Here is a 14,062-nt window from a genome sequence, read left to right as displayed (position 1 = left end):
ACGTAATTCAAAACATGAGTGAGGAGGCACACTACTGTACATTAAAGTCCCACAGCAAGGAGCAGCAATACTGAGCTTGGGACATCCTTGAAACTTTGCCGTCTATAGCCTTGCCAGGCCAGAGCCAAATTTAACTTCAAATAAGCTGTACAGTCCACCAAGGCTGTTGGCAAAGCAAAACAGCAATGTAAGTCAAAAACCCCCGCCAAGATCTATTACCATCTTTTGGGAATGAACTGCTGAACAGTTACCTCAGTTCTTCTGTGGCACTGTGGGGCAAGGTGACATGTTCTAAAAAAGGCAAACATTTTAACTAGAGCAGAATTTAAAAGAAAAGGAAAATATCAGGAGCTTAGTTTCAGTGAGTCAGGATACACAGCTCTCACAGAGAATGTGCTCAGAAAATGCTGTCTACTCACAGACTTCAAAATGTAAAACTTGCTACTAATTACGCATCGTCACACTGTAGCACACAACTGACAAAATACCTGGAATGTTCCCAAAGTCCCTGTAGATGCGGAAGTCAGTGTCTGAAGGAATGATACCACTCTGAAAAACCTCCTGAGCCACCACAGACGCAAAAGGATGTTTGGCTGTGGAAGCGTAAGCTTGGACCAACCAAGGATTTTCAGGACCTGAAATGAAACATGACAACATAACCTTTCAGAAAATAAAATTATTTTAATTATAAAATAACACCATAAAAAGTTTTGTTTAAAAATTAAAAATCACTCAAAAGTCCATCATCCTAACTTCTTTTCATATCTTCAATTTTTTAAAATATATTTTTATTGATTTCAGAGAGGAAGGGAGAGGGAGAGAGAGATAGAAACATCAATGATGAGAATCACTGATCGGTTGCCTTCTGCACGCTCCCTACCAGGAATCAAGCCCACAACCCAGGCATGTGCCCTTGACCGGAATCAAACCTGGGACCCTTCAGTCCACAGGCCAACACTCTATCCACTGAGCCAAACCGGCAAGGGCCATATCTTCAATTATTAAAAAAATGTATGATTGTGTGTATGTAGCTATACTCATAGGGTATATCCTATATAATAAAGAGGTAATATGCAAATTGACCATCACGCCCTCGCACAAGATGGCCACCCCCAGTGGTCACAAGATGGCAGCACCCATAAGGTCACAAGATGGCCGCCCCCATGTCATCACAAGATGGCCACCATAAGATGGCTAGCAAGGGAGGGTAGTTGGTGGCAAACAAGCCAGCAGGGGAGGGCAGTTGGGTGTGACTGGGCCTGCAGGGGAGGGCAATTGGGGGGGACTGGGCCTGCAGGGGAGGGCAGTTGGGGGGGACCAGGCCTGCAGGGTAGGGCAGTTAGGGATGACTAGGCTGGCAGAGGAGTGGTTAGAGGGAGATCAGGATGGCAGGCAGAAGCGGTAAGGGGCAATTAGGCAGGCAGGCAGGCAGGCGAGTGGTTGGGAGCCAGCAGTCCTGGATTGTGAGAAGGATGTCCAACTGCCCGTTTAGGCCCGATCCCTGAGGGGTCCCAAATTGGAGAGGGTGCCGGCTGGCCTGAGGGTCACCCCCCCCCCCCCCCAGTGCACAAATTTCATGCACCGGGCCTCTAGTATAATTGTAAATTGCTCTTTCACTAAACATTATGTTCAATGCTTTTCCTGAGTTGCTAGATATTACAATGGTCATTTCAATAACTGCAAAACACTGAATATACCACAAAGTTCCTTATTACTATATATAATTTTTATCATAATTAATAACTAGAGGCCAGTGCATGAATTCGTGCACAGGTGGGGTCTGGCTGGCCTGCCCTAATCGGGGCCAATCGGGCCAGGCCAGCCTGGGGGAGGGGCCACAGGTGGTTGGTTGGCTGGCCTGCCCCCAGATCAGGGTGGTGGGGTCCAACTGGGGGCAGGGCTGGCTGGGGTGAGGGGCTGCAGGTGATTGGCCAGGGTATGGGGGCCAATCGGGGGTGGGGCCAGCCAGGAGGAGGGGCCACAGGTGGTTGGCCAGCTGGCCCGCCCCTGGATCAGGGTGGTGGGGGCCAATCGGCGGTAGGGCTGGCCGGGGTGAGGGGCTGCAGGTGGTTGGCCAGCCAGCCCCGCCCCCTGGTCAAAATCCCGGTTGAGGGGACAATTTGCATATTAGCCTTTTATTATATAGGATTCTACACTCATATCTTCATACATATACAACTTTTTCCAAATGTGGCCGTTTTCTCTTTAGGATAGTGAGAGAAAATGTATTTTTGTTCGCAGTTACTCCCTCCTCCCTCCCATGTAACTGGTAATGCCTCCCTGTGGAAGCAGCACGTACATTTCTTCACCCCGTTACCAGCAGGCTCAGCCACAGGAACTGCCGTGGCAAATTAAATCCGAATGCGAGAAACATGAAACTTAACCGAGAAGACTTCTCAGAGCATCACATGGTCCATCCCTTTGGCCATGAGATCAACTCATCACTGACTGGGGCGTCTCCTTCAGCCTGGATCTCAGCATGAATAAGACACGTGGGACATAATAACCGTGAGACATAACTTCAGTTATCCAGCAACCAAAATGTAACACGAGGAAGAAATAAGCCTTTGCTGTTTATTGTAACCCACTGAGATTCAGGGTTGTTTGTTACAATAAAAGTTAGCAAGCCCTAACCGGTTTGGCTCAGTGGATAGAGCGTCGGCCTGCGGACTGAAGGGTCCCAGGTTCGATTCCAGTCAAGGGCATGTACCTTGGTTGCGGGCACATCCCCAGTGGGGGGCGTGCAGGAGGCAGCTGATCGATGTTTCTAACTCTCTATCCCTCTCCCTTCCTCTCTGTAAAAAATCAATAAAATATATTTAAAAAAAAAAATTAAAAGTTAGCAAAAAGCTGACTAATGTTAACAAATAAGGTAACTGTCTGCCAGCTCTAGATTTGCTTGTTGAATGTGCTCACTCTCCCCCATCAGAAAAACTTGTTTTACCACCACTCGTTGGCCTTTTCTTTTATTTTCTTTCTTATGTTTCTTTTCTCCATGGCATGATTCAGTTTTTTATTTTTTTTATTTTTATTTTTTTACTTGGGGGTTCTGGTGGTTTTTTGCTTTTATCATTTTCTTTTTTCTGTTTTTAGCCTTCATTTTTCCATGGTGTTTTGAGGATTAAGTGGCATATATATATATATACACACACACACACACACACACACATATATATATATACACACACACACACATATATATATACACACACACACATATATATATATCTCCTATATAATAAAGAGCTAATATCTAATTAGACATGACAGCAGAACAACCTTCCGGAATGACCAGTAGGCGGGGAGCAGAGGCAGTGAGCCTGCACGACCAGGCCAGCCATGGCGGTCCCGGCACGCCCTCTTCCACAGAGGCGGCGGGAGAGGGAGCAGCGTGGTCCCTGCGCCTCCGCAGAGGCGGGACAGGGCACAACTGCGGCACCTCAACTTCTCACGGCCACTCTCCCAGCCAGAGTTGAGTGGCGCTCCCCCCTGCTCAGCCAGAAGCCAGGCTCACGGCTGGCAAGCGCAGCGGCGATGGCGGGAGCCTCTCCAGTAAGAAGCAAAGGGTCTTGGACTGAGAGTCCTGGACTGCGAAAGGGATGTCTGAGTGCCAGTTTAGGACCGATCCCCCTGGTGGACATTTAAGCCCGCAGGTGGACATCCCCTAAGGGGTCCTGGACTGCAATAGGGTGCAGGCCAGGCTGAGGGCCTCCCCTGACCCCCCGCCCAGTGCATACATTTTGTGCACCGGGCCTCTAGTATCTCTCTCTCTCTCTCTCTCTCTACATATATATATACACACACACTGAGTGGCCAGATTATTATGATCTCTGAACGCATAATAATCTGGCCACTCAGTGTATTTGTATCTCAAATGGGTACCAAAAGTATTCTAGACTTTTGCTGGAGATCAACCACCTATTTGCCCTGAGCTTTCTATCAGCCAGTGCAAAGGGGAAAACTGATCAGGGGCATGATTTATAGTATCTTTGATATCAAATAAATGAGGTACTCAAGAGAAGTACACTGAGTGGCCAGATTATTATGCGTTCAGAGATCATAATAATCTGGCCACTCAGTGTGTGTGTGTGTGTGTGTGTGTGTGTGTGTGTGTGTGTGTGTGTGTGTATATATATATATATATATACACACACACACACATATATACATATACATATATATGTACACACATATACACACACCCACACACATACATATGAAGTACTTTGAACATTTGGCATATAATAAGCACTATATAAGTATTAGGTGCTATTAACATTATTTGGTTAAAAATTTTAACAAAGACAAGCTAAAACTATCTTATGCTTTAAAAAGAATGTTCAGCCCTAACCAGTTTGGCTCAGTGGATAGAGCATTGGCCTGCGGACTGAAGGGTCCCAGGTTCGATTCCGGTCAAGGGCATGTACCTTGGTTGTGCGCACATCCCCAGTGGGAGGTGTGCAGGAGGCAGCTGATGGATGTTTCTCTCTCATCAGTGTTTCTAACTCTCTATCCCTCTCCCTTCCTCTCTGTAAAAAAAAATCAATAAAATATGTTTTTTTAAAAAAATGTTCATTTCATTAGAGAGATAACTTATTTTCATAAACTTTCCACTTCTATAAAAACAAGAATTACATTAAAGTATACAATGCAACTGCATTCAAATATAAAATACAGGGTGGGGCAAATGTAGATTTACAGTTGTCCATATGGGAAATAATACAATAAGTAATAAGTAATAATACAAGAATACAGTCTGTGTTTCATGTACTCACAACTGTAAACCGACTTTGTCCCATCCTGTATAGTCTCACATACCTGTTTGGAATACAAGTTCTTTCCCTCCTACACCTGCTGCCTCCAGGTTAATAAATGCACGAATTGAGTTGGCCCAGGAGTGCTGAGTAATGAAACCATGACTGGCCTGAATGAGAAAGAAAGAAAACAAATATAAGTTAAACAATTTGAGATTATCAAAGTCTCTATTTTGCTTAAAGACAGAACATCTATGTTGACAAGGGGAAGAATAGGAAAATAATCATTTTTTCAAAGGCAATATCTAAAGACACACATCTGTTTCTCTCTCAATGCATAATGGCTGTGTGCAGTTTGCTGAGTGGAAAGTCACCACCACAGAAAACATCCTGGTTTCTGTGAGTGGCGCCAAACAACATCCTCAGTGTGAGGCTACGCAAAGGAAAGAACAACAACAAAAAAAGCAACAAACACGAGAAGGGACGATCCCCATGGCTGGGTGTTCATGCTGTGTGCCTGCCTCAAAACACCTCTGAAACTGCAGTCAAAGAAAACCTGAGGTGAATAATTATGCCATCACACTGACAAGAATCAAACACTGACAAGATGACCTGTTCTAAGTTGAGTTTTCAAATACTGAACATCCTATATAATAAAAGCATAGTATGTAAATGTCCCCCGACGGGGAGTTGTCCAGGAGTTCAACCAGAAGGCAGGGCTGGCTGGGGGAAAGGAGGGAGGCCCTGGCCGGTGGCGGCAGGCGACCAGGGAAAGGGAGGGAGTACCCAGCCAGTGGCCGGTGGCCAGCAGCCGGCAGCCAGGAGCCAGCAGCCACTAGGGACCCTTCCAGTGCACAAATTTTGTGCACTGGGCCTCTAATGTATACAGAAGTGGCTGTAGAATTTTTATAGTACTGCAGGTACAATATTTCTTCTGTATATGATCTATATATATAAAAGCCTAAGCGACCGTTGCAACCGAAACAACCAGATGACTGAACAGGCTGCGTGGGGCGACCAGGCCAGCAGAGGGGTTAGTGAGGGATGACCAAACGACTGAGCTGCAGCTGCATGGGGCGACCAGGCCGGCAGAGGGGGGCAGTGAGAGGCGAGCAGGCTGGCAGGGGGAGGGGGGAGTCCAGTAAGGGGCGACCAGGCTGGTGGGGGTGGGGGACTGTTGGGGGCAACCAGACCAGCAGGGGGGGGCAGTTGGGGGTGACCAGGCCATCAAGGGGGGCAGTTAGGGGTGATCAGGTAGGCAGGCAGGTGAGTAGTTAGGAGCCAGTGGTCCTGGATTGTGAGAGGGATGTCCAACTGCCCGTTTAGGCCCAATCCCGGTGGTCGGACATCCCTCAAGGGGTCCCAGATTGGAGAGGGTGCAGGCTGGGCTGAGGGACACCCTCCCCCCCGTGTACGAATTTTGTGCACCAGGCCTCTAGTTTTATAATAATACTCAAATGAAGAATCAAAATGCATAAGTTATTATTATTACTATCATTATTATCCAAGCCTAGTACTTACAACAGTAAAATCTTACCTGCAAAACATTTTCCTCAGCACCATTAAAAAGAAATATGACAGCATGATGCAAGGCTTCTGAAGATGTCGACAAGACATGGAGGACTTCCAGCATCACCGAACAGCTAACAGCATCATCACTGGCACCTTTCAATAAAAAAATAAAAAAAAGACTTGCTCCTCAGATTTTAAAATCTTTACAGGATGAAGCATCAGGGCAAGGAATGGGGTTTTCTCATCAGGGAACATCACATAGCTAAAGGCCAGAAGCACAGCTCCACCTGTCACCGTCGTGTGACAATCATACCCACCAGCAGTATCCGCCACGAGAACAGGGATCTCTGGTTTGCTGGATGACTTACTCTCAATGTCTAGAACTATACCTAGGCCAGAGTATTAATGTCTGTTGAATAATCAACCAGATTAGACCTAAATTAGCACTAAAATCTGGTATTCTCTCCCCTGGCTGGTGTGGCTCAGTTGGTTGTAGCATCATCCTATATAAGGAAAGGTCAAAGGTTCGATTCCCCATCAGGGCACAACCTAGACTTCTGTTCCATCCCTGGTCAGGGTGGCTGCAGGAAGCAACCAATCAATGCTCACTCGCACATAGATGTTTCTCTCTTTCTCCATCTCCCTTTCTTTCTCTCTCAAATCAATAAAAGCATGTCCTCAGGTGAGGATTAAAATAAAATAAAATCTGATATTCTCATTAACCCAAAGTACTTTATTCCCTTCTTTATCCTTATTCCACATCCTCTATAATATTCTCACTTCTAGTGCTCACAGCTTCCTAGATCATTTCCCCCTGCCACCCCCTCCTTTCCTGCCTGGTTTCCTGCCAAAATCATAAAATCTTCAGATCAATCGCATTTACAGAGGGGTCAGTTGGGATGGTATAGCATTTTTTAAGATTTCGCCAAGGAGATGTGATAAAAAAGTACAAAGAAGACACCAAATCTAATAAGACAGGGAAGGAGACTAATGAATTGAATAGTATCCCTAGTCACAGCACTGATAAAGCAGAGGACTTCATCAAATCACTTAACTACTTCTTCATTCGGAAGCTTTACATATTAATTAATAAAGGTGACTATAAAGATGGCTTTAGTGCCTGGATTTTTTTTTAAATATATTTTATTGATTTTTTACAGAGAGGAAGGGAGAGGGATAGAGAGTTAGAAACATGGATGAGAGAGAAACATCAATCAGCTGCCTCCTGCACACCCCCCACTGGGGATGTGCCCGCAACCAAGGTACATGCCCTTGACCAGAATCGAACCTGGGACCCTTCAGTCCTCAGGCTGAAGCTCTATCCACCGAGCCAAACCGGTTTCAGCGTGCCTGGATTTTTTTAAAGCACTATAAGAGGTAAAGTAACTGATTAGATACTTGATATTAAGGAATTATTATTTTTTAAATGAAGTAATTCATAGTATTATGAGCATGTCCTTATCTTTCAGTGATTTAGACTGAAATACAGAGAAACAGACACAGCTGAGATCTGCTTCAAAATAATTAAGAGTGGCAGGGGTGAGGTAAAGAAACAAATCAGACTGTCGAAGCTGGGTGACATTAAACAATTCTGTTTTTATACATATTTGAAATTTTCCATAATAAGGAATTTAAAGAGTAATCGATGGTTTGGTTTTGTTTTTTCATTCTTACCAAAGGCCACGCTTAGAGGGAGAAAGGGAGAGAAACATTGATGTGGGAGAGAAACAGCAATCCGTTGCCTTCCACACGTGTGCACAGGACGACGCTCAACCAACTGAGCTACCCTGGCTGGGCAGTTCAGTACGGCTCTTAAAGAAAGAAAGACTTGGAAATAAATCTAGCTCTGTCCTTTACCCTACAACTTCCTGGTCTAGGGAGCAGGCTAATGATAGCTACCTCACAGGTGTGTTGTGAGGATTACAAAATAACGTGGCCTGCATTCAATGTCAGTTTTTCCTTCTCTTTGCAAACTTAAGGAAGGCTCTGTAGCTAGCTAAAACGCTTGTTGTGGTGGTGTTAAATTCCAGACTCCATTCCTACTCAAGAAGAAACTACTTATTACCTATTATTACTTGTCTTGGCAGTGAATACTGAATTGCATTTTAAATCTAAGTGAAACTAAGTAATAACTACCTAACTACTATCAAACCAGAAGTATATGTAGCAATCAGTAAAAAGTGCCACCTTCCAGGATCCAAACGAAATGAATGGACTTTAAACTCTGAGACTGTGAGTTACTTTAAATTAAAAATCAAGCCATAAAATTTTTCTTTATTCAAAGAGAAAGGGAAATTGAAAGAGATATCTACACAGGGTTGATTTAAAAGTTAAAATGTCCATTTATCTTCATTTTAATGGTTCTGTTGTCTGAGAACAGAACCAGAGAGGGTCAAATATCTTTAAGAAAGTGAAGGAAAGTTAGAGAGCAGTATCTATAACTGCTGAGTGGATAACCAACATCTCTTTCTATTTAGAATTAACCCAGAAATTGAAGCCACTCCTAAAATAACTCAATGTCTCTTCTACCAACAACCTGGAACCACGCAGCAAACCCAAGAAGACATTTAAGTCCTTTCTGTGGGTAACATTACTTCTAACTGGTAATGATCCCTAAGGTCCCGATATGTTGCTGAGAACAACTTTAAAAGAATGCCCATATTTCAACTAGTTCATGCACTGAAAGGATTTAGGTGATCATCTATTTTATGAGTGTGTTTTTTAAAACTATTTTTAACAATTTATTATTGACAGAAATGTCCTTGGGACTGTTGGTATAGATGATCTTATAAAATTTTAATTTAAAGTGAGTTCCAATGACTCACAAAAATGCCATCCTTTCATTATTGGACTCCATATATATAATTTATAGCACTTGGCACTATGTTTCTGATACTTGTATGCACATCTTTTTTTATATAATGCTCTTAAATAACCTTGATGTTAATTTGTCCCGTCCTAGAATTTAAGCATCATAATAGTGGCACAAGGTGACACTTATTACTGCTTTGAAACAAGCATAAAAGACCACTGGTTTGAAACCCTAGCACACACAAAGATATTTCTGACTTTATAAAAACAAATGGGTATATACTTTTTTTAACATTTGAAAAAATATTTGATAGAAACAAGACAATTTCATAATAAACATGTCATTGGGACATTGTGCCAATATGGAAGTAAGGGATGATGTCCATCTCTTCTCATGCTACAAATGCATGTGAATCTCCTACCCTAAGCAATTCACATTGGTCCTGCCGACCTCTCTACTGACAGCCGATAATTCACCTTTTTCACCAGATCATTCTGTACTCAATGTGCTCAACTGTTTTGTTGAAAACTCAAAAAACATTTTTTTTCAAATCTAGTTGCTTTTATCATGTAACCTTCTTAGAAATATGTGTATGATTTTTTAAAAAGCATGTTACAGCCTGGCCAGTATGGCTCAGTGGTTGAGCATGACCCATGAACCAAGAGGTCACCAGTTCGATTCCTGGTCAGAGCACATGCCCAGGTTGCTGGCTTGATCCCTAGTGCAGGGGGGGAGAGGGGTGAGGGAGAGGAGGGAGGAGTGGTGCAGGAGGCAGCCAATCGATATTGACGTTTCTATCTCTCTATCCCTCTTCCTTCCATTCTCTCTCTAAAAAAAAAAAAAAATCAATAAAAACATTAAATTAAAAAAGCATGCTACATTCTAAATGCAATTGGCAGGCTTCCTGATTAAAGATGTCCTGGGATGAATCAAGCAAATAAATGTTATTATATTTTGCGTAGTTCTAGATTATCATATTGGGTCTGCTGTAGGTTTAAGCAATCCAGAAATATTAATATTAAATAACAATTAATAGTGGGGGAAATGCTAATAGAAAAGTACTATTATCTCCACTTCATAGATCAAACACTGAGGAGAAAAGGGGTTAAGTAGATTGCCAAAGGGAGCATTAACTCTCCTTCCTTTCAAATGTAGATGAAAGAACTGACTGGCCAGGAAACCCAGCAACTGGTCCTACCTCTGTCTCAGATCAGTGTTGATCAGTTGTTTATTGCTGTGTCAAATGAAGGGCAGAGGGAGGGCTGAGTTTGAACCAGATGCCATCTCAGGTCTTGTCTACCTCTAGCCTGCTATGATTCCATTGTAAAACGCTACAATTTTCTATTCCTCCCTACTTACAATCTCTTCCACAATTACTAAAAACATTTTTCTCATGAATCTTACGTTTTTAAATGAAAGTTCAATTTAGGGGATTCTCACTCATTGAAAATATTTATTGTGTCAGACACTGTCGTAAAATCAAGTATCCTATTTTGACAAAGTATTTTCAGAGGAAGATTTATGGATTAATGAGGTATTCTAACAGAATGGCATCCCCAGTGGGCTGTCACTTTACAGGTTGACAGAAACTGCTCGGAAAGATGTCCTCCAAACCCTGTGTCTGTGAAGGCAAGGACTGCTCCTTTATCCTATGTCCCCAAAGCTTGTAAGTACAATACCTGCGTGAGTAAACACACGAAGAGGCAGAACTTAACTCCAGGAATCAGGGACACATACTGGTAACACTGATAAAGCTGCTTCCGTCTACCACCAGCATGCCATGTCCTGTCCTTGGGCTGCTGGCACTAATCCTATATAATAAAAGCCTAATATGCAAATTGACCAAACAGTGGAACCACTGGTCACTATGACACACACTGATCACCAGGGGGCAGACGCTCAATGCACGGGCATGGAAAGATGGAACAGACTGATGAATCTCAGAGTGAAGGGGGAGTAGGGGAGGGTGGGAAGAGATTAACCAAAGATCTTATATGCATACTAGAAGCCGACCTGGCCTGCAGGGATCAGGCCAAAACTGGCCCAGTGCATGGATTCGTGCACCCGTGGGGTCCCTCAGCCTGGCCTGCGGGGATAGGGCCGAATCCGTGCACCTGGCTTCTAACATCCCCCGAGGGGTCCCAGATTGCGAGAGTGCGCAGGCCAGGCTAAGGGACGCCACCGGTGCACGAATCTGTGCACTGGCCGCTCGTGTTTAATAATAATAATAAAGCACTTGAGAGAATAGCAAGGGGTTAAATCTTAAACTAAATGATACTATTCTAATTATCCTGGCCTGCCAAAACTAAAAAGGTTTGTCCAAGAAAATGATATCCCAGAATTGACCAAGCAGCTTGGCATTCATAAGCTTTCTGGGCTGGGATGACTTCAAGTAGACTGGAAAACAGGCACATACCTGGTGAGTTTGCCACAGAGTCAAAATGACAATTAGCCAGAACAGCATGCTGGGCTCCATCTCTGGGTTCCAGCTTTACCACAACGTTGGTAATATTGTCATAGTAGCTTGTGAAACCTCCCAAAAAGTCAATGCTAAAGGAGCCTGTGGGCCGTTGTACATCTACTGAAATCTTGTGAAGGCTGTTGCTTTGAACTTCAATCAGTTTAATCTGTTCCAAGAGGTAATGCACAGTCAGAATTTCATTTTCTGGACTTCCTGTAGTCCTGGGGCCAATGGATGTTATGTGTTCAAGATGATCCCTGGAAGTCACCAAAAGAATGATGATTAACACTTAGCACAGAACAACTTTTCCTCTATAATTCCCCTCACCCTGCAAAACAAGTTCTTTCACTTCTTACATAAAAAAGGGTACCTTCTTGGGGGAAACATTTGATGAAGTATATGACCGTCTAATCACTATGCTGTATACCCAAAACTAATACAAAAGAATATTGAATGTAGACAATAATTGAAAAAATAAATTTAATTTAAAAATAAAACATAATTTTTAAAAAGGTTGCCTTTTATCATTTCAGGAACGTTCCATCATTTCATCTCCCACGAATGCATCCCTTCAGAGTTTTCTCTACCCACCCACCCACTCCCAAATTCTGTCAACCCTCATGCAAAGACGAGAGATTCTATTCAAAATGTGTAGATGCTTAAGACTAGACAGCACAGAGTGCAATTTCATTGTGCCACACTCTGGAGGGCTACTGATTCTGGGTTAGGGAAACCAGTGAGCAAAGACAATTACGTCAAGAGGTTAAATAAGCAAACAAAACTTTTTTATTGTAAGGAATGGACTCAGCCCTCCTATTGTGCACACCAAGGCCTAATAACTTCAATTCAGTCCAAAACTAACTCTACTCCTAAAACACACAAACAAAAAAATGTTTTGTCTTTTCACTGCATTCCAAGTGGGGAGAAAGGAGGGGGGAGAGGAGGGTGTTCCGGAAAGTCCTTAATACGCTTCCAGCACACTGTATTAAAAAGAAAAAGGTTTTAAATCACAGTGGCTGTTGAAAACTCAGCTAGCTGAAGATTTTGAGCTGACACTTATGCTACAATACATTTGACTTAATCACCTTTCTAGCACACTTAATGGTGTCTTCTAATTTAAAAAAAAGAAAAAAAAAAGTTAAACCTTACACACCAGGGACCCAAGAATAACCGGGAATCTGAGAACTTGTGAAATTGTAAATTTTTGAAGTGTATGTAGTCTTCCAGGCTGAGCCTCCATAGCTTTCAGACGTGAGGACTGTGACACTCAAAAAGTTGGACCACTGACTGCATGATCCCCTTCCGATACCTCCCCAGGCACCGAATTTACAAAACCGGCTAGGGACACAAATTTCCTGCATTTCATTTGGAAAGCAGAAGGGTTAGTAAAAAGTGAAAGCTGCTCCAGAAGATGAGGGACGGCTAACAAGCAAACCATCTGCAGGTGGGGCAGAAAGGGAGAGGAATGCCGGCGCGGTCCCCTTGGCCACCCCCACCTCCACCACCAGCTTAGCAGGGGGCAATGCAAGCCAGCCCCGCGTCCTGTAAATCGGGTCTCCAGGAGAGGGACGCGCAAGGGCACCCCACCCCACGCGGAGTCAGGTGGTGCCGGCGAGCCCGGGCGGTCCCGCAGGGGTGGGTGCACCAGGTGCGGCGCCCGGGCTCCGGCAGGGGACGCGAGGGAACGAAAGGGGACGCGCGGGCGGGATGGCGGCCAGTACCTGGCTTGGCGCGCGTTGAACTCCCGGGGGTGGTCCGGGGCCCCGTACAGCACGAGCTGCTGCAGCGACAGCTGCACGAGTGTCCGCAGCGCGAGCAGGTAGAGCGCCAGCCCCAGCGCGGCGCGCGCCTCGGACAGCCCGGTCCGCGCAGCCCCGCTCGCGCCTCCGCTACCCGCCCCGCTCCGCTTCCGCGTCCTCGCGCTGCTGCTGCCGCTGCCGCCGCCGCCGCGCGCGTCCACCAGGGTCTCCAGAGCCCGGGCCTCCCGCTCCGGTTGCGGCGCGGCGGCCGGGCCGTCCCGGCGCTCGCCTCCGACGCGGTGCCGCCTCACGGCCGCCGACTCCGAAACCCACTCCATGGCCACGAGCCTCAGCCGCCAGCCCAACAACCCCAGCCCGCGACAGCCCGGGAGCAGCCGGGGCCGCCGCAGCGCCGCCTAGTGAGCGGACGGAAACTGCAGAGGGCCAAACTTCTTCTGATTGGCCCGTCCCGCCGCGCGGAGACCCAGTCTCTGCGGGCAGATCCTCGGTGGGCATCGCGGCAGGGCGGGCCCGGGCTGGGCGGAACCAGGTTGGGCGTGGTGGGTGTGCCTTTCTCCTGCTGGGCTTCCCTGCCAGGTGTAGGATGGAGATTTCCAAATGGAAAGATACCCATACACCTAGAAACGTGAGGAAAGCGAGAGATGGCTTTTAAAAGAATGCACATGGTGCACCAGTCAGATGAAGACAATGGCCTAGCTTTATTGTAGGCTTTAAAAATGGGGGGGGGGGGGGGGGGGGGAAATAGGACCGCGCAAAGGAGGCC

The 14,062-nt window shown here is 45.3% G+C and overlaps 1 protein-coding gene across 3 annotated transcripts in view; it reads right to left on the bottom strand.

Annotated features, from left to right (window-relative positions):
• The window catches only part of ERMP1 (endoplasmic reticulum metallopeptidase 1), a 32,875-nt gene extending 19,240 nt beyond the window's left edge, over positions 1-13,635 (bottom strand). For all 3 annotated transcript variants that reach the window (XM_080670556.1, XM_080670558.1, XM_080670557.1), the window contains exons 1-5: positions 13,261-13,635; positions 11,495-11,796; positions 6,292-6,419; positions 4,819-4,924; positions 489-635 (exon numbers count right to left, since the gene is read on the bottom strand). In XM_080670556.1, coding sequence (XP_080526682.1) covers positions 489-635; positions 4,819-4,924; positions 6,292-6,419; positions 11,495-11,796; positions 13,261-13,616 — 1,039 coding nt within the window. In that variant the 5' untranslated portion in view covers positions 13,617-13,635. The remainder of the gene's footprint in view (positions 1-488; positions 636-4,818; positions 4,925-6,291; positions 6,420-11,494; positions 11,797-13,260) is intronic.
• Between the last annotated feature and the right edge of the window lie 427 nt (positions 13,636-14,062).

This window comes from Plecotus auritus, assembly GCF_963455305.1.
Source record: "Plecotus auritus genome assembly, chromosome: 5".
Lineage (NCBI taxonomy): Eukaryota > Metazoa > Chordata > Mammalia > Chiroptera > Vespertilionidae > Plecotus > Plecotus auritus.
The sequence above is the reverse complement of the archived record's forward strand: the minus strand, read 5'-3'. Positions and strand labels throughout refer to the sequence as shown.